The sequence below is a fragment of the Sceloporus occidentalis genome, unplaced genomic scaffold (assembly GCF_023333645.1).
Source record: "Sceloporus occidentalis isolate IW3139 unplaced genomic scaffold, rSceOcc1.0.p SCAF_4, whole genome shotgun sequence".
NCBI classification, from domain to species: Eukaryota; Metazoa; Chordata; class Lepidosauria; order Squamata; family Phrynosomatidae; genus Sceloporus; species Sceloporus occidentalis.
Genome location: NW_028316984.1, coordinates 158,056,231 through 158,076,717, shown reverse-complemented (window position 1 = coordinate 158,076,717; position 20,487 = coordinate 158,056,231). Strand labels below are relative to the sequence as shown.

At 39.0% G+C, this 20,487-nt stretch overlaps 1 protein-coding gene across 6 annotated transcripts in view; it reads right to left on the bottom strand.

Moving 5' to 3' along the window:
- The window catches only part of NPAS3 (neuronal PAS domain protein 3), a 948,130-nt gene that overhangs the window by 628,472 nt on the left and 299,171 nt on the right, over positions 1-20,487 (bottom strand). For 4 of the 6 annotated variants that reach the window (XM_089523551.1, XM_089523555.1, XM_089523557.1 and 1 more), the window contains 2 exons: positions 14,766-15,010; positions 14,606-14,656 (listed from right to left, as the gene is read on the bottom strand). In XM_089523551.1, coding sequence (XP_089379677.1) covers positions 14,606-14,656; positions 14,766-15,010 — 296 coding nt within the window. The remainder of the gene's footprint in view (positions 1-14,605; positions 14,657-14,765; positions 15,011-20,487) is intronic. The other 2 variants (XM_089523553.1, XM_089523554.1) reach the window with 1 other exon arrangement.

Here is a 20,487-nt window from a genome sequence, read left to right as displayed (position 1 = left end):
GTATTTTAGCTTGTTGTATGCCACTTTGATTGCCTGGCAAAAAGCAGGATAGAAATAAAAATGTTATTATTTTATTTATTATTATCTTTCTCTCAAGAAGGCTGTTCTGACAAAATGGGCTGTGATACCCCCTAGTGCGCATGTTTTTGTGGACCACCTTGTCAAGTGAATTGAACACTGTTAACTCTACAAGAAATGTGCATTTCAGGACAAAAACTGAATATGGATTTTATCTAGTGGTCAAATGAAGCTCTTAACAGATATTTATGGACTTGAATACAAACAGTAAATTGTGGTGTGCCACAGCAGTTTAACCCCTCCACCATGAATTGAATAGATCTCCTGGCATAGGGTTCCTTCTTTTTAAAGGGAGGATGCAGCTAGTTGTACATTGCTCAATCTAACCCACAGATGATGACATCAGAAGCATAATTTATCCCTTGCTGGTCTGGACTTTCAGGAGATCTCCATGTCAGCTCTTCTAAAAATACTGGAATTAATGTGAAAGCCAAAAGGAATGGACTGTGTTTTTCTAATTATTTGAAAGGATACATTTAGACTATGATTCCAGGAGTATTTCATGTAGAACCTTCTAGCCAAATGCAAAAGACAACTAGGGTTGGGATGGGGGACTATTAATCAAGGCAAGTGACAGGGAGATCAGGCAGGAGAGCTTCAAGCAGGCTAAGCCCCGCCCACTCCCTGCTAACAGCCGCAGAAGCGCGTCATTTTTATTTAAATGTCTTTATCAGGTTATCAATAGTCATTTTCTAAATTAAAGATGGAGTTCAGTTCTGTCTTTCTGTTTTATAAGCGTTGTTGACTGACATGATATCTCTGGAAGACATCAGCAGAAGAGGGGAAGAGATCCTTTTTGCCTTTTCTTCTTAGCATAGTTGAAAAATCAGTTCTAAAGAGTGGGAAGACTATAGGAAAGTATGAAAGGTAGTGCTGTGGAGCTATGGAAATAGGGTTGACATACATCGTAGAAAATCGGGATTTTCACAGATTAGAGGTCTAAAAATGTCCTGGCTGGCTAGGTGTGTTTGACGCTACTAATCTCAGATTCATGCTTTGTTCCAGGCCACATTTTTTCAGTTTCCAGTCTTTGCACTGAAATTCCCTTCCCTTCCTTTTATTTTCCTCTGAAGGGACACAATAACAGGTCTATTGACACTTAACTACTCTTAACTACTCTTGGCAGGGATAATTAGAATGTAATTCCAAATCTCTGCTTTGATGGACAGTGAAGTTGTCTTCTCTCCCCCTTTCCTGTTGGATTCTCTTCCTGCCTCTGGAGAAGACACACAAACAGAGAAGGAGTTAAAAAAATAAATAAAGGCAGTTTGGTTTTTTGGAGTTCAACCAAGACAAGAGGGTTGTATGGAAGAAAGCTACAATTATCTACTATTCTCTATATAGTATAAGTAAATATTTTGGTCCAAAACACACTGAAGAGATAGTCCAGTTTGAGACTGCTTTAATTGCCTTGGCTCAATGCTAGAGAATTCTGGGAATTGTAGCTTTGTGAGACATTTAGGCTTCTCTGTCAGAGAGCTCTGGTGCAACAGCAAACTACAAATCCCAGAATCCCATAGCATTGTACTATGGCAGTTAAAGCAGTGACAAACTGCATTAATTCTGCAGTGTGTTTTGGACTCTGGTGTTATTTCCAGTTCAGATGGCTTAATTTATGGAATAGTAGTTTGGCTTTTTGGATGAACAACAGCACCCAGGGATGGATGGGGGGAAGTATCCTGAAAGGAGGGGTAGAAACAATAATGAAGGGGGGAATACTTCAGGATCTGGTCTGTCACCTGGTTTTTCACACTCCTTCCTCCTTCCAGAATGAGCAAATGAATAAATACACCACATGGGTCTACGCAGAAGCAAAAATTAATTGGGTCTGTGAGGACTAGTCTCAGAGAATGGCAATGGCAACTCCCTCTAAAGAAACTTGTCAAGAAAGCTCTATGATATGTTCACCTTAGGGATTCGATTCTCTCTGTTCCAAGTTCAGTAATTTAAACATTGGACTGTACTGTTTCTGTCAGATCAGTTCTGACTTTAAAAATGGTACAAAGGTTAAACATAGTGGAAGAAAAAATGCAACCATTAATGTGCTGAATTTGCATATTTAGAATGTAAATTAGGGTTATTTACATAAGTAGAATATTTTCATTATATGGAAATTAGGTGCCTGGATTTTAAGAAGTAGAATATGGCAACCCTATATGGAAAGGGGATCTGGAGAAAAACATTTCCTCAGAATATTCCTTCTGAGGCAACCACTGGGTAGACCCCTATTTTTAATATATATATTTAAAATTATCAAGCAACAACGACATTAGTGCATTCAACTCTTCTCATCAGGAAGTTAATTCCCTCATTAGGGTCAATCGCTTGTGAATCATTTTATTATCTTAGCAGTACGATACTCCTGTGATTACTTAACAGAACTTACATCACAGACAAACCAAAATATGAAACACATTCTCGTCCAATGTACTGTATATTATTATTTCTAACATTTATTTGAAATATAGCCATAAAGGGGAAAAACATGTTATTGATTTATGTATTTGCAAAAAAGATGGAACAAAATTTGCAAGGTCTTGTTTGTATAATCATCAGATTCAATTAGTAAGCTTTTTCTGAGCTTCTCCTAGGCAGTCCCACTTCTGGATGAGCTTGTGTTTGAAAATTCCTCACACCATCCCCCCCAACCACAAAAGGATGGCCTCAAAATAATTTCAGTTAAATGTACATGTAAGCATGTAAGAACATAAGCGTGGTTCTGGATAAGACCAAAGACATACTTAAACCAGTATCTTGTTTGAACCGTGGCAAATCAGGTGCCTATGCAATTACAGTTCAGGGCTTTTCCTTCTCTGACCCTGTATATAACACAGTTGTTGCTGTGTGCCTTCAAGTTATTTATGATTTATGGCAACGCTAAAACAAACCTACCAAGGGTTGTTTTTTGTTTTTTGTGTGGTTTTTTTTGCAAGATTTGTTCAAAGTAGGCAAAATGCCCCTTTTGTCTCCCTCTGAGGCTGAGAGAGTGTGACTTGTCCAAGGTCACCCAGCAGGTTTCTGTGCCTGAGCAGGAATTCAGACAGTGGTCTCCAAAGTCTAATGTTAAAACCAACTATACAATGCTAGCTCCCCTGGATATACAGTGGAACCTCGCCATACGCGCGCGCGCCATACACGGCCTTGAGCATACGCTCTCAAGCCGCGGCGGCGCACCGGGCGGAAGGGGCAGCGCGTCCCATTCAATTGAATGGGCGTGTGTGCCCGTTGCGCCCTGCGCGCGCCTGCGCAGCTGCGCCGCCGCGCACGAGCCCCATTGTTTACAATGGGGCTCGAGCATAGGCGGAAATCGCCATACGCGGCAGGATCCGGAACGGATCCCCCGCGTATGGTGAGGTTCCACTGTAATATATAGTCACCATATATATAGTTATTGATAGTCTTATCCTCGAGTGTTCCATGGTCCAGGGAGGGACACAGCCTGAAAACTTGGACTAAAATACAAACTACACCCACTCTCAGACCATACGCCACCAGTATTTATCCCTTAGGAATTTGCTGAGTTTCTTTTAAAAGCCTTTTGAGTTGGTGATTATTATCTGTCCTTCTGGAATTAAATTCAACAATTTATGCACTGTGAAGCACTACTGCATGTGGTTGTTTCAAAATTAAGTACAGGGAGCATCTTTCTCAAAAACAGCACAGACACAGGCAGCACATGTGTTAAATAGCATGAGAAAAGCCCTGCTATGTGTCACAAAAGAGAGGAAGCAGCAACCTTCCCATTGTGCTTGCATCAAACTTTAAGAGGCGCTGAACTACCTGTTGAATGGAATTCATTACTTGCTTAAGTCTGTGGTGAACACTTTAATGTCTGAGTTTGCATTTTCTCCCTTCTTTCCCCAATAACTTTGTCTTTTCTGTCATGCCTTTTAAGCTTTCTGACATGGATTATCTCAATTCTGCTCTTTGTAATCGATCCTCGGAGTCTTTGAGGAGGAAGAGTGGGAAGAAATGGTGTTCAATAAATCAATCAATAATCAAGCAGATTATGGCTGCATTCAGAGGTCCACATTTCCACTCTGTATTGCATCCAGTAAGAATCTACTATTTCAAACTGTGCAATACCAAGGGGGAGATGTACCTCTGCAGTTATATCCTTAATGAACCTAATACTTATCTACTGACAGCTAAACTGAATGGGAATCACTTCTACTTTTGAATGCAAATTATTTATTTCCCCTTGATAGAATAAAGTTCTCACCAAGGCTTTTTATTGTAACGCAACATATTTCTTTCTAATACAGAATCTATTTCTAGTTTTACATAGCCACAAGGAAGGTCCCAAAATTTACCACTGTATTTAATTACTGAACCTTGTTTTAATCTACAGTAAAATCACTTTTTTCCATCATGGCTTATCCAGAATTGGTTGAACCGAGAGAAATGATGCTGGAAAAATTAAGGTTAAGCATAGTGTAGATTAATTTGAAATATTGTAATGGGTTATTTTAATATTATATCGGTTTTTGTTATTTGGTTAAATTAATTTATAATAAGCTGCTGTAAATGTACATTTAAAAAAAGTTATAAAAGTACAGTATTTTGCCAAAATAACATTAAAAAATGAATGACTTTTTTTCCAAACTGCGAGTACTCAGGCTTGTAATTTACCATTACTGGACATGAAGGCAAACTAGAAAGGGCCTCCAGATGACCAGCATGGGTAGCATGGACAAGACAGAGGTTTTAGAAGTATGCAGCAACCACAGCACTCTGCTTTATTTCTCCAGCCACCCCAACCACTATGGCTTATACAGCTGCATTGGTTCAGTATTATCTCTCTCTCTGTTTAGCCCAAAACACTTTGCTCCAATTCCAAAACTATTTTGCCTGCATGAGGAGAAGACTAGTTTGAATATTGTAATATGTATGGAAACAATTCATGTTAGCTCATTCTTTCCATTTCTTCAGTTGAAAAAGCACACACTGTGATCTTGAAGAAGCTGGCTGCTTGTACGTTACACTGCTCATGAAAGGAGACCCTAGTCTGAGTAGACATTTGCTTCAGTTGTAGAATTCTCCATTATACAAACTAATTCAGTGGGAGCCCAGACTGGACAGCCAAAGCCATGCTCTGTCTGTCCACCTTGGTCTCTGTAACAATTGTGTGATACAGTCCTGCATTTGTACCACATAACTGTAAGGTGAAGTGCTATTTTACAAATACATTCCTTTGAGTTTTCCATCTGTGCCACATGAGAGAAGGTGGTCATTTCGGATAATAATCAGAAAAGCACCAAAGAGGCTTTTCTGATTAGTATCCATTTTTTGTTGAGCAGACTGTGGGAGGACTTACCATAATATAAAATGAGACACTAGCACATTTCATCCTCCACAAATGGGAAAGCAGTAACAATTTGGCCACTGCTTGAACCAGTAACAATGCTGTAGTCACAGCCAGCAGTCTGGTACCATTTCCGTTTGCCACAAAATGACGCAATGAGATGATATCATGCTTTTAAATAATGATAAGCATCCCAATCAATTTGTTTGAGAAAATGTGGGATTTTGTAATTTCTACCTTATCCTCACTGCCAATAATACCAGGTGCTTTTGCCTATATTTCAGAGGAAGGAACTGCAAAACCACCTCTGAGCATTCTGTAGTATTACTATTCCTGCCTAAGAAAACATTATGAATTGCATAAGGTTGCCATAAGTTGACAGGCAATTTGAAGGCGCGCGCGCATACACACACACACACGCACACACACACATCCTCCTCCTCGAAACGAAATAAAATATCTTCCTGAAGAGTTTCAGATCACCCTACTTTAATTTAAACATCTGTCTGTCATTAAACATTGCAGCACTTCAAAGGCAGTCCATTCCAGACCTTTTAGTTTTAATATGTCATATGACTTCATCAAAGTTACACTTGAGATTCTGAGGAAAGCTTGTTGAGATGATTTGCAAGGCATCCAGACAGAACTGTTCAACTCTATGATTTTAATCAGGTGCAAGCAAAGTGTAGTCGATAGGCCACATGGGGATGGCAGTTTTTGGGAGTCTTCCCCCCCTTCCAATCCAAAAAAAATAATATTTCCCAAAAAACATTGCCTCCAAAATGCCCTCTTGAGGCATAGACATATTTTCCCACCCCCTAGGACAATTTAGGTCCAGATGAGGCTTTCAAAGAAACAGGAAGTGAGCAAGACTTCCATTCGCTTCACAGTGCCTCTACTATACCCAAAATGGCCAGGGAGACTAAAAACATGGCAAAATGCCCCATGCTCTCTAGAAGGCATTTGGGGGGCAACCCCCCTTATTTTGGGCATCTGTATTATTATTATTATTATTATTATTATTATTATTATTATTATCCTTTATTTATGAAGCGCTGTAAATTTACACAGCGCTGTACATACAATCTTTTTAATTAGACGGTTCCCTGCCCTCGGGCTTACAATCTAAAAAGACATGACACAGAAGGAGAAGGGAGTGGTGGAGGGAAAGGGTAAGAGGTCCAGCAGTTCCTCTCTACCTCCAAGGCCTGGACCAAGGCAGATGGACTGGAGGGAGGGTTTGGCTTCATAATGGATGGTTAATCATTTTCCAGGGAAAATACATACTCTCAAGTAGGATAATGCATATACAGTACATAGCAATACAGGAAATGGTTTGATAAACAGACAACAAAAGAAAACCAAATAGCAAGTGACAATTATGCAATGCCTGGGAAGGCTACTCTGAACAGGATGGTTTTCAACTCCGTTTTGAAGCTGGTTAAAGAAGTGATGGCTCTTGCTTGTGGGGGAAGAAGGTTCCAGGAGTGAGGGGCAGCAAGTGAAAAGGGGTGAATCTGGGATGGGGCAGAGGAAATCCTGGGCTGAGACAGTAGACCTTGACTACCAGAACGGACATCTGTATGTCCTTCCAAGGTTATAATTTAAACCCCTAAGCCTTCCATATTTGCCCATCCCTGTTTTAAATAAACCTACTTAACAGAACCACAAGAATAATTCAATGTGCCATCATAATTTTGAGGAAAGCCTAGGTTCCATCCATAATGAACTCACAGAATCCATCAAAGATTCCAGCCAACCATAGATTCATGGAATCCATGTGTGACTCTGTATAACATGTGCAAAATCCCCCAATGCCACTATTCTTTTGTTGTCCACTGCTGACATCAACAGTGCAAACTAGGGTCTCATTTCTTTTTTCTTGGGGGGACTTGCATGACGCAACAGGGACCCCTCTTTTTAAATCTAACATGTCTCCATTCCGGTGAGGTCACAGGCCTCTTTGCAGGCAAAGAACAATGGATTCTCCAAGAAGTCTCCATGTTTTTGCATCAGGAACATTTTGGTGATGTAGAGGTAAAACATGTGAATTCAGTACAAATTTAAGATGAAGAAAATTGTTTTTCCTCGGTTGAAGTCCAACCAGAAGGTTTCCTGTTGAGATGCAAATGAACTTTAAATTTCCTAGACTTTGAAAATCTCCTTATTGCTGCATGGCCAGGAGGAGGAGGAGTCTGCCTGCAAAAGATACCCTTCCCATCTTTAATAAAGACTGAAACAACATGTAGGCATCTGACTGACATCTCCAAATTGTCCTTCCCCCCCCCCCTTCCTGTTTGGTTTGTAACATCTTGCCTGATGAAGAAGCCCATGGAGCTTCAAAAGCTTGCATTGTGCATTTTGACTGGCCAATAAAGGTATCATTGACGAATTTTTGTTTGTATTTGTTAAATGGCCAACACAGCTACCACTGCATGGTTTCTGTAAAGTGCTAGATAAAATTGCTTCTGTCAAATCAGCAGAAAGAATAAAAACACCTAAATGACTAGCTAATACACTCTCCTAATTCTACTCACAGTTCAGATGGGATTTTTAGTTCTTGTTGTTCCTGAATATCTGTGAGTCTGGACTTCACTGTCCCGCCTCCACCAGCTTTCCCAATAAGAGCTCTTGGCTCCAGTATTCCTTTGTTAGACGCACCTCATGGTCTGCTTAGTGAGAACCAGAGACAAAAGAGCCCACGTGGTGCAACAGGCATTTTATAACCTTTCCTCAGAAGCATGTCAAAGTTCTGCGCTTCTGCCCAACCACTCATCTCATTGGGCAATTGCAATCTCACCACCCCTGTAATGCTGAGCCTCATTAAAATGTAACTGAGGCCCAAGACAGACCGCCGAGAAACGACGGCCTATCAGTAGCCTAGTTTCCTCCACAGGGATGGCACAGCCCCCAAATGGCGCACCGTCACTGCAGAGGAAAAAGAACCCAGAAAAATGGGTTCTTTTTCCAGTGCTGCAATGATGTCGCAAGCGCACCAATGGTACACATGCGACGTAAACTGTGCATGGCGCATACGTAACAATGGCAGCACCAATGTACACAGGGTGCCATTGTTACACCACCATGTCGTGCTAGGGTCAGGGACCGTGCAGTTGCCACGGGGTCCCTAACCCTAGAATCAGCACCGGGACCGTGCAAAAAGCCGATGTGTACTGTGCCTGAGCCTCTTCACACAAAGTAACCTTTTGTTACCCAGGAAGAAGGCTCTGATAATGGGACAGAATCCTATTTATCACATAAACATAGCCACATATAGTTCATTATACACTCACACAATTGCTCCACAAAATTAAGTTTCAGAATGCAAGACAAAATTATATGAGGAGTAATGGCAGATATTATGGTTCTAATGACAGTAAAACCTTGTCCTGGGTGTGTTAAGCACAATATTTTCTTTAAATTGAATCTTTATTTCCTATATATTGAATGAATAGCCTTTTATTGCACATTTTTTTCAGATTTTCTTTGAAATTAAATCTATCTTGTAGGATAATTTTATCCTGATCTTGAAAATACAGTATTTGGAGTCAACTCATTGTATTCAGCAGCTTCTATTTTCCACGCAACAATGGCATGGGGTGGTGGGGGTGGAAGTGGTGGGGAAATAATGTCTCCTCTACTAAAGAATTATCTAGTTTTACCAAATGTCATATCAATGGCCATTGCTTTTTAGATTAATAAACGATATAATGGTTTTTACATATCCTCCAAACAAATATTACTATGAATAGAGAAGTGCTTAAACCAATAGTCATGACAATGAGATTTCTTTAAAGGTTGCAATAATCAGTTATTTTGCTGAACCACTGCTGGGAATGCATGGTCATTTCCTGAATAATGTATATTTGATCTGTAACAATACAAATATTTCCAAAATAATGCTGGAAACTATCTCTTGCTTTGCAATTGTTTAACATATCATTTCCATGAAGTAATTGACTTGGGAGATATTACAGTGTCACCTGAATGTTTTTTCTGCAAGCGCAATGTGGAATAATTCATACAAAACATGCATAACAAAACAAATTCATCAGCCTTTATAGACTGGACAGAGTAAAGGACCTTTTTGAAGCTCTAAATTAAAATGATTAAACTGTCATATAGTTGCCCAGGACAAATTTAAAACTAAGCTTCTATACAAAATTATTAACATGAACGGGTCATCTCAATTTTACAAATAGTCATATCTCATGCAGAGGAAGAATTTCTCATACATTTTCCAAATGCCTTTAGGAGACTGATTGTGAAACACAATATACAGTGTCTAGTGCTTTTATTGTGGGATTAGAAGCCATGTTTATTATACTACTGACAGGTATTTACCTGAGATTATTTATCCATACAAAGTACAAAAAAATCTTAATAAATGAGAATGAATTGCTTTAAACATAATTTCACCAATATTTGACAACATGAATATATGTCAGTTTTTTACTCAAAGGAAACTGTTAATCAAGTGAAAGATGAGCTAATCCCACATGTAAGAGATTCACACATTGCATGAAACATCATTTTACAGTACAATTTTATTCATTCAAGTGACTTTTTATAAACTGACTTGATAGCCCTTCCAATTAAAAAACTTAACTGGAGCCCCATTTACAGAGTGGAACATGACTGAGTGGAAACTTGAGGTGTTCCCTTGCTCAGATCCTGAGCTCCCTGTGTCTTTAATGTTAATCAAACCACATCACTGGACAGACAATCCTATACTGGAGTGATTTTTAAGTGAACTGAAATATGAGAAACATGTATTCTGTAGTATTATGCCTAATTTTAAATCCCCGTTTTGTAATCCTGCCTCACTTGCCTTCTGATTAAATAGCCCAAAAGTTGTAATCTTTCCTTGTGCTTCAAATCCTGTGATCATTTTGCTCATTTGATGTCATTTGCAAACTTGTCCGCCTCACTGCTTATACGCCACATTCGTTATTAACATGTTACAGAGCATGGGTATCAGTACAAGTTCTTAGGCCAGCATAACATTGTGAGACCTATTTATTTATTCCTTGTCTCTGTTTCCTAATCTTTAACAAGTTACCATTATATAAGAGAATCCTTATCTCATGAATGCTAAATTTGCACAGAGATTTCATCAATTAATTTGTTTAACAGCATTTTACCACTGTAAATATTATGCATTTAGCTGTCTCTGGGTTTATTTTAAATTTGTTTTGAGCCTTGTTCAGTCACAACATTTGGAGAAAGACAGGATGTAAATGGTTTAAATAAAAAACAATAGCTGTATTTTTATTAATGTGGTTTTTAATATCTGCCTAGTGATTAAAAGAAATGTACATCACTCACTAGCTGATACTTTAAAAAAAACATTTCCTGTGTTGACTGTGTTAGGCTTACTTGCCACATGCACTGAATTACATTTACGCTGAAGAGCAGCATGGTCACAACTTCCAGTCCATTTTACACATGTTCATCCCATACCATGTCCAAGCCCACATCTGATTAAATCCAGTACTGTCTGGTATCTAATTGATTTCATAGTAACTGTGGTTTGTAGGATATAGAATTTTTACCTCTAACTGATTAGCCAGACTATTTGAATTAAACGAAGTTTCTCACTACTGTTGTTGTGCAACCTCAAGTAGTTTCTGACTTATGGCAACCATAAGACAAACCTATCATGGATTTTTTCTGGCAAGATTTGTTCAGAGACAGTTTGCCTTTGCCTTCCTCTGAGGCTGAGAGTGTGTGACTTGCTCAAGGTCAGCCAGTGGGCTTCCATGGCTGAGCAGCGATTCAAACCCTGGTCTTTAGAGTCATAGTTCAACAATCAAACCACTACACCACACTGGTTCTCACTGTCACTATACAGTTGGCCTTCCATATCCATGGATTTTTTTATCCATGGGTTCAACCACTCATGGCTAGAAAATATTTTTAAAATATATAAATTCCAAAAAGCAAACCTTGATTTTGCTATTTTATATAAAGGACACCATTTTACTATCCCATTGTATTTAATAGAACTTTAGCATCCATGGATTTTGGTATCAATGGGGGAACCAAATCCCAGCTGGCATCAAGGACACACTGTATTTATCCACTGATCTCTTCCTATTTTCAGTCTGTTCCAATACCACCCGTAGTGCAGGGAGAACAGTATTCCCTAGTACTAAATTGCTTTTGGGGGTGGGGTCTGGTATTATATGCCAATGTCATTTCGTGGATTTCTAGTCTGTTAAACACAGCAGTATCAACTTCAGTACACCCTCTCGTGTTCTTCTTTTATAGTGTGTATCTACAGATACTTATTTTCTACTACTTTTCTCCATTTAGGTTTCTGTTATGCCTGTTCAACCAATACTCTATTTTAAAGCCAGGTACTCTAAAAATCCTTTATCAATGGCCACCATTTGACACATATGTTATAATATTTTATCCCTACTGTTTTCTAGTACCATATTCACTCCAGTATACAGTACGCAGCACCAACTGATACATGCTGATGCAAATCCATGTAAAATACTTTCTAACTGACTAGTAAGAACATTTTGCCAATATAAAATTAAAGCATTTTCCTTTCATTAGAAGAATTTAATTGTGCTTTAACACTGAAGTATGGTTCATGTTTGAGCTTTCCTTCTCTGGAGCTGCAAGGAGATTGGATTTACTTTTCAATTAACCAGTATTTGTTCTTATCTTCTAACCAGAACAAACTGATTAATCTTAACTATGATATATCCGAACAGGAAAATTTTAAATCCTAGTTTACAAGCCAATGCAGTATATGGTTTGAGCAATGGACTATGACTCTGGTGACCAGTGTTGGAATCCCTATATGGCCATGAAATTCCCTTGGGCAAGTCATACTCTCAGCCTCAGAAAGCAACATCAAGCCCTTTTTGAATAAATCTTCCCAAGTAAACCCTATGATAGAAATGACTTGAAGGCACACAACAACAAATAAAATAATAAATAATTAAATGGAGTACTATTTTTGATCTGCATATCATAATAATCGGTGAATAGTTTAAAAGGGAGAAAATGTTTCCAATCTGTGTGTGTGTGCTTGAAGGAGAATAAGAAATGAGTTAATTTTGTATACCTAAACTTCTTTAGAAAAAAAAATACAATTTAAAGGGAAAACACAGTTGTAAGGGATACAGTACTTCACTAATTTTATTCTCAAAGGGAAAAAAAAGAATATTTTTACTTCTTTTTTCTTGTTGTAAGAAAGTCCTCAAAACCTGCATTTTATTAAAAGGATATTAAGAGTCTGGGACTTTTTCTGCACAAAATGTGCATTTTTGTACAAAAACAGGATTTTATCCATAAAAAATAATTGTTTTGTATAGAATCATTATTTTCTATTAAAAATGCTATGCACCATTTCTGAATTTTGCCTATAAAAAACCAAACAAAACCTGAAGATTATTCTCAGTCCACATTTTTCCTCATCAGCATGTACTGACATCAAAGAAACACATTTCCAACCATTTCTCAATATGGTCATATTTGCACAACTGACAAAAGTGTTTTTGTTGTTGTTGTTGTTGTATTAGTATAGATATAACAAGATATTGAAGATTGAATATTCCACTGAAAGAACATTTTCTGTCAGTGGAACGGGAAGAGAGACAACTCTTTCTGCATGTTGCTGCCTCTTCTATACCCTGAAAATATGCTTCTGAAGTTCGGGGAAAAAATCTCTGGAACAAATTTTAAAGAGGTACAATTGGTTGCAGAGGGTAAGAATGAGAAAGTTTGCTGCACAAGTGGATTTCAGATCTTGTAAAATTAGTTTTTGTATTTTATTTTTATAACAGTCATCTCAGTCCAAAGATGAGCATAACAAAATCTCAATGTGCATGTGATTTCCCCTAAATTTTCTGACTTAACATCTCTTTTCATCTCCATCCCACACTGTAAGAAACTAGTTAACTCCCTGGAAAAGAAAAGGACAGCTGTGGTATGGGGCTGAAAGTCAGAAAGAAAGCCCTGTTGCACAAAATGATGTGCATCCAAGAGGAAACTGGTTTGGGATCCATGCAATACATTAATGATTGCAAGACATTTGTATGTGTGACCCATATTATATGAAAGGGTGAGTGTCTGGGCTGGAACAGACAGCCCTTTAAAGCCAGCGTCCGGGTGGCCTGGGAGCATGGCATTTACAGGCCATACACTTCAGTGCTACCCTGAAGCTGCCCAGACGTCAGGCAGTCACCCAGATGTGGATGACTTCAAGGTGCTCCAGCAGGATGGCATTTATAGACTTCATGCCGCTGGAGCAGTTTGAAGCTGCCATGGGGCTGTAGCAGGGTGAGAAAAGCTGCCTATTTCCTGGCCAAAAAAAGAGCAGATTTTTGCTGCTCCCTGTTCAGATCGCTTCAAAACGGATTGGAGCCATGACATGTGTTCCCTGAGGCCTCAATCCCCATCTTTGGAATGAGCAGCTTCAAGCCGACCCTTCTGCCCTTCTATTTCGCCCCTATAACACTTTTTCATACGGTTTTCTTTCAGATCAGTTCAAATATGTTAATTGATTTAGTCTTAAGGAGCTTGAAGGTACAATTGAACTCATAGATGCTGATATAAAGCAATGAAACTCACATAATAATCTAACATCAGAACTTTAACATTTTGTTTCCAGCATCTAATCTTTAATGACACAATGTAAACACACATATGTTTGTGCTTATGTTGTTTTCAGTTCTTTGCAAAATCTGAATGAAATGAAATGTATACTCAATTAAAATATAGCCTTAAATTTTAAGCCAGATGATTAGAAACTACTTTCTGGTGAAATGCAGAAGATGAAACACAACAAAATAATAACAAAATAATAAGTAGCTTCTGTCTCTTTACAAAGAATTCAGCAAATTTCCCGATGTATCCTTCTTCCCATTAAGACAATTTATAGTTTTCCACCCAGAAGTGTATATTGTATTTAACAAACAGAAAAACTCTGAGGGGACAACCATATGCATACTTAAGAGTAATCTTTTGTGAACCCAGCAGGGCACACTTTCAAATAATCATGCATACAGATTGCACTTCATGGCTACAATAAGCACACTTAAAAAAAAATCAGTAAATTTAAACATACAATTCTGTGTTGAATGGTGGCTCACTAGTCATGTAAATATGCATACCCAAATTTCATTTGCTCAGCACAATAGTTGTGCTGAGATGTTTGTTTTAAAATAAAATATAAATATAATAAGAGGTTTATTTCACCTTCACATGGTGTCTTTCTCATGCAGACCTCAGATTTCCACATTTGTATCCCTTTAAAGGATTTGATATGCAGGGAAAAAAGAAAGGATGGTAAACATTTCAATTTAGATATCAGTATTGGCTGCTACATTCCACATGCTATGACCATCCAACCCCATACCTTTTACTGATGTGTTCGGTGGTGGTCCTTCCATTCGCAAGTTCCACGGAGGATCCCCCTGATTAGCAAAGTCCCTCATCTTCAAATAGCTAATTGTTAATCGGATGATGGATGCCTTGTCCAGCTGGCTGGTAATAGCTGCAGGGAGTGGCAACAACTTGGCCAACTCATAGAACTCAAAGTTTTCCTTCCCTCGGCGAGAACGGGCAGCATCTCGGGATTTTTCCTTTCTCAAAGCTTGTAAACTGAAACAAGAAGAGAGCAGGATATTGATCAGTATTATATTCAGTCTGACTTAGCCAGTTCTCTTTCTTATTACTGGTTTATATGCAAAGATCCTGCAAATAATTTTTATTTCCAAATATAGACATGTAATTCATTGACATATATATTTGAGAGCAACTGTGAATGGTATTTTATTCTTCAAACCCTATTGATAATGCATTCTTTCAAAATACAATTAGCAAATAGACTAGCCTGTCATAATGCACAAGGTTTTTAAAATTCCACTGTTGTTCCTTTGTCCATATGTGAATAATCAAGAAGAGAATACAGCACAATGGGGTGGGGATTGGGGGTGGTATTTCAGGATAGATGAACTTTCTGTTTGGCAAAGAGTACAATGTTCTCCATCACTGATTATAAGATATCCTTTATTTTGAGTGTCACAATCCTTAGCTCCCTAATTTTTGAGTTAGCTTATACAGATTTATATTGTACATCAGACAATATTGTATGATGAATAGCAGCTCATGCTCATCAAATTGATCTATGCATCCACAAAATATCACATAAAATATCCCTGTGAGCAGGGGGAGGACAGTAAGGCAGACAGGTACCATCACCTTCCCCTCTTGCTAATACTTCACAACCTGGAAGTGGGCCCTTTTCTTCTCACAAAGACCATGCTAACCAAATGCCTTATCAAGCACTGGAACTGGAAAAAGGAAAGTGACATCTCATATCTTCGTATATGTTAACTTTTTACTGTGTTGATAATTTACTATTTTTCTTTTTGGCCCTATAGATTTTATGCAAACACTCCTCCGTTTGGGCTGAGGAAATCTTTCACACATTATTTTTATATGAGACTCCTAAAGGTTGGTGGAGAAAAGTCTAGACCATCTGGCTGGTAAGAACTGGTTGTTGGGATGCATGTCACTAGAACAATATGCTGGACAAGTTATTGAACTGATTTAAAAATATCATCCATCAAATGGTGACTGCAAGATTGATAGTGACTCTCAGAAAGATGACTTGATAACATTTGAGGTGAGAAAGTAGATCTTTTGGGTATCATTGATACTTCAGCTTGACACAACTACATCCAGGTGGGTATTTAATATAGAACCAACACTGACATTAGGCTGAGCCAAAGAGACACCATGTTCTCACCAGTCTTTCCCACCTGTAAACCACTTTGGGATATACATAAATAAAAAGCAGTATAAAAATATATCTAATGAATGAAATTTCTACACAAATAAATCACACCAGAGAGAGATCATAGCACATTGGTACAATACATGCTTTACATGCAAAACCTCTCAGGTGAGTCTCGGATATGTTCAGGTTTAAATGGGAATGACTATTTATCTTAAACCCTGGTAGATTATATTCAGTGTAGATTATGTACATAGTCCAAATTAGTGCATTACATCAACACTGAATTTCTGAATGGTAAGTCAACATACTTACCACTGGATCATCTGGGACTGCTCTACTCTAACTGGGACTAACAACAAGATTAATGTCTTCTGTAGTTTTTTGTGGGTTTTTTCAGGCTATGTGGCCATATTCTAGCAGAGTTTCTTTCGACTTCGACTTTACAACAATAATAATAAATAATAATAAAGCTTTTATTTATATACCGCTTTTCCTCCAGATCAAACCGGTGTACATACGATAAAACTCTGTGACACATGTCAAATACAATATTAAAAACAGATTAAAAGCAGTTATAAACAATTCAATTTTTAAAAACAGTGCAGTTAAAAATAGTCAGGATATCAGTTAAGTCATCTTAATCTAGTTGAGGAATACTTTCTCTAGAGAGAATCAGGAGGATATGCTAACTGGAAGATATAGGTTTTCAAGGCCTTTTTGAAGGCTTCCAATGTGCAACTAAGTCGAATCTCCTCCGGGAGTGCATTCCAGTGAGTTGGATCAGTCATTGTATAGGTCTTTGGTGAGTCGTTACCAGTCTCACCTTAGGGTGTTCAAGTAAGAATTTCCCCGTTGTTCTGAGAGTGCAGGGGGGATTATGTAGGGAGAGGCGCTCCCTCAAGTAACTCGGGCCCAAGCCATGTAGGGCTTTATAGGTAATAACCAACACTTTGTATTGGGCCTGGAAGCGAATTGGCAGCCAGTGAAGAGATTTTAATAAGGGTGTTATATGGTCCGACCTTGAGGTTCCCACGACCAATCTGGCTGCAGCATTTTGAACTAATTGAAGCTTCCGAACCTGGTACAAAGGTAGCCCCATGTAGAGTGCATTGCAGAAATCCAAACAAGAGGTTACCAGTGTATGTACTACTGTTTCTAGGTCCTTTTGGTCCAGACAGGGATGCAGTTGGCGTATCAGCCAAAGCTGGTACCAAGCACTCCTGGCCATCGCATCCCCTTGAGATGATAACTGTAGAGATGAATCCAGGAGTACTCCCAAACTGCAAACTTTGTCCTTTAGGGGAAGTGTGACCCCGTCCAGGACTGAATGGCAAATTTCCCTGTCCGGACTTGGGGTACCTATCACAAGTACCTCTGTTTTCTCTGGATTCAGCTTGAGTTTGTTTTCCCTCATCCAGCCCATTACTGACCCCAGGCAGGCATCCAGAGGAGAAGTGCCATCCTTAGTCACTGTATCAGTCGGAGACATGGAGAGGTAAATCTGGGTGTCATCAGCGTACTGATAACACCGTGCTCCATGGTTCTGCATGATCTCTCCCAGCGGCTTCATATAATTGTTAAACAGCATGGGGGCAGAATGGCGCCCTGAGGGATGCCAGATGTCAGCTCTCTTTTATGAGAGTAACTGTCCCACAGCCTCACCATCTGGAATCTTCCTGAGTGGTAGTACCGGAACTACTGGTGCGCAGTGCCCCCGATACCCAATTCTCTCAGGCGTTCCAGAAGGATACCATGGTCAATGGTATCGAAGGCCACTGAGATGTCCAAGAGCACCAACAAGGTCACACTTCCCCTGTCAATCCCCAGACGGAGATCATCGACTAAGGTGACCATGGCAGTTTCAACTCCGTGGCCCGCCCTGAAGCCAGTTTTAAATGGGTCCAGATAATCAGTTTCATCCAAGACAGCTTGGAGCTGAAAGGCGACTGCCCTCTCAATCACCTTGCCCAAGAATGGTAACAGGGAGACCGGTCTGTAATTACACATTAGCAGGGGATCAAGGGAAGGTTTCTTCAAAAGAGGTTTTACTATTGCCTGTTTTAAGGCCAATGGAAATATACCCTCCTGAAGAGATGCGTTTATTATGAGATGTAATGCGGTTTTTATGGCATCTCCTGCCTGAACGGTCAACCAAGAAGGGCAAGGGTCGAGAGGGCATGTTGTCTTTTTCACACAGCCAAGGAGCTTGTCCATGTCCTCGGTATTCACAAACTCAAAACTATCCAGAATAACCTTGTTTCTAGAGTCACTGGATGCCTCTGTTATAGGTTCTGTCAAAAAAACAGCATTAAGATCAGCCCTTATCTGAGAGATTATTATCAGCAAAAAAGTCATTAAAGCAGGCTCTCGATGGCTCTAATAAAGGGTTCAGGGTGGCCGGGGGTTGCATTAATTCCCTAACCACCCTGAACAGCTCTGCTGGACGAGACTCTGCTGATGCAATCTGTGCAGCACAGAACAAGTTCTTAGCTGCATCGATTGCCACTCCGTAGGAACGTAACATCTTCTCATGGAGTGTCTTGTCAGATATGTTCTGATGTTTCCGCCAGTGGCACTGTAGTTGCTGCACAGCCCTCTTCATCTGGCAAAGATCTTTAGTATACTAGGGTATTTTATTAGGAGCGGGTTGGTAAGGACGCTTGGGAGCGATACTGTCTATTGCCCCGGTAAGGTTCGTATTCCAATTGTCAACCAGGGTTTCGACAGCGTCGCCATCGTTCCCAAACATAACACCCTCTAGGGCTTCTTGGAACCTTTTGGGTTCAATCAGCCTTCGAGGGCGGACCATTGTAATAGGTCCTCCACCCCCGACGGGTTTTTGGATCATGGCTTTCAGTCCTACCTTGACCAGAGAATGGTCCATCCATGACAAGGGGGAAATAGCATTTATTTCCACCCATGGATATTCTCGTTCCTTCAGTGTTTCTATATTATAGTCAACGTCTTCTGTGTTTCTATATTATAGTCATAATAGTGACATATAGTTACTATATATATATATATATGCAATGTAATCCTATGCATGTCTACTTAAAAGGCCTACTGAATTCAACATGTGTATAAGTAAATGTGTATAAGATTGCAACATTATCTCTCTGCTTATGTGATACAGTTTTCTTAGACTGGAAAATAATAGACAAGCCATATCCAAGTCAGCTTCACAAGCACAGAGTTTTTCTAGAAAGGCTCACTTGAAAAAAATATATATAGCTGACAGAGGCATAATTATAATAAAGCAATGTTTTTATATTTGTATGTTATACAATAATTGCATGAACAATGTGTGTTAAATATTCTATTTCACATTTTATTTGTTGCTGGGCTTCACATTTTGAGAAAATTCAAACATTCCTTTATTTATTTTTGAAAATATGAAGTGTGATCCTGCCATATTACACACATCTTACCCAAAGTCTTTTGAAGTGACAGCACTGTACTCGTAATAAATAGTGATTGGCTTGGAGGGCTATAACCATAAAATAAGGCCCTCGGGGCTGAAAGGTTGTTGAGACTATGATATAATGGCATAAGCCAGTGGGAATGACATAGCTTGTACATTAATCTAGTGCCCATTTGCATTAGCTAGCATTAAAGAGCAGAGAAAGCTACATGCAGTCTGACACAGTGGCAGCACCTTGTTTTCTAACTCTAAGGCAAGAGAATCAAAGAAGCAGTCACTATAGTGTTGTGTTTTTGTTTGAAGCACTAGTGATGACTTTCTGTCATAGTTCATTCTCAATTTCCAGCTTTTATATAGAAAGGTACACAGATGTAGATAAAATCAAAGAGCAATGTAGATTACAGCAGAGATCAGGAAGCAGTTCATGATAGAGGAACTATCTCCTGATCAATTGATTACTCTGATCCAATAATAATAATATTAATACAAACTTCATGTTTGTCCCATTATTATTAATTCTTCTAGATGCTTAATGGCTGCAATGATTTCATAGAGAGACTATCAGAATGTGCTAAAAGAATATATGAAAAGGATGATAATGAGTCAATGACAACTTCTCTGACTGCTTTGTCATTAAGTTACATTTCCTCCTAGCTCTTTAAGATAGAGCAAATGTCAGTGAAATTCTTTCTGCCACTGTTCTTTGTTGTTATTAGGTGTTATTTGTTATTCACCATCAAGTTGACTTTGGCTTATGGCAGCCCTATGTATGAGAGACCTACAAAAGCTTCTGTTCTCAGCTGCCCTGCTTAGGTCTTGCTAATTCATCTATCACTGTAATGCTGAATTTCTTCAGTTGTAATTTATGACCTGAAGGCATTTTGATTAATGAAGAGGAGAAATGGACCAAAAGTG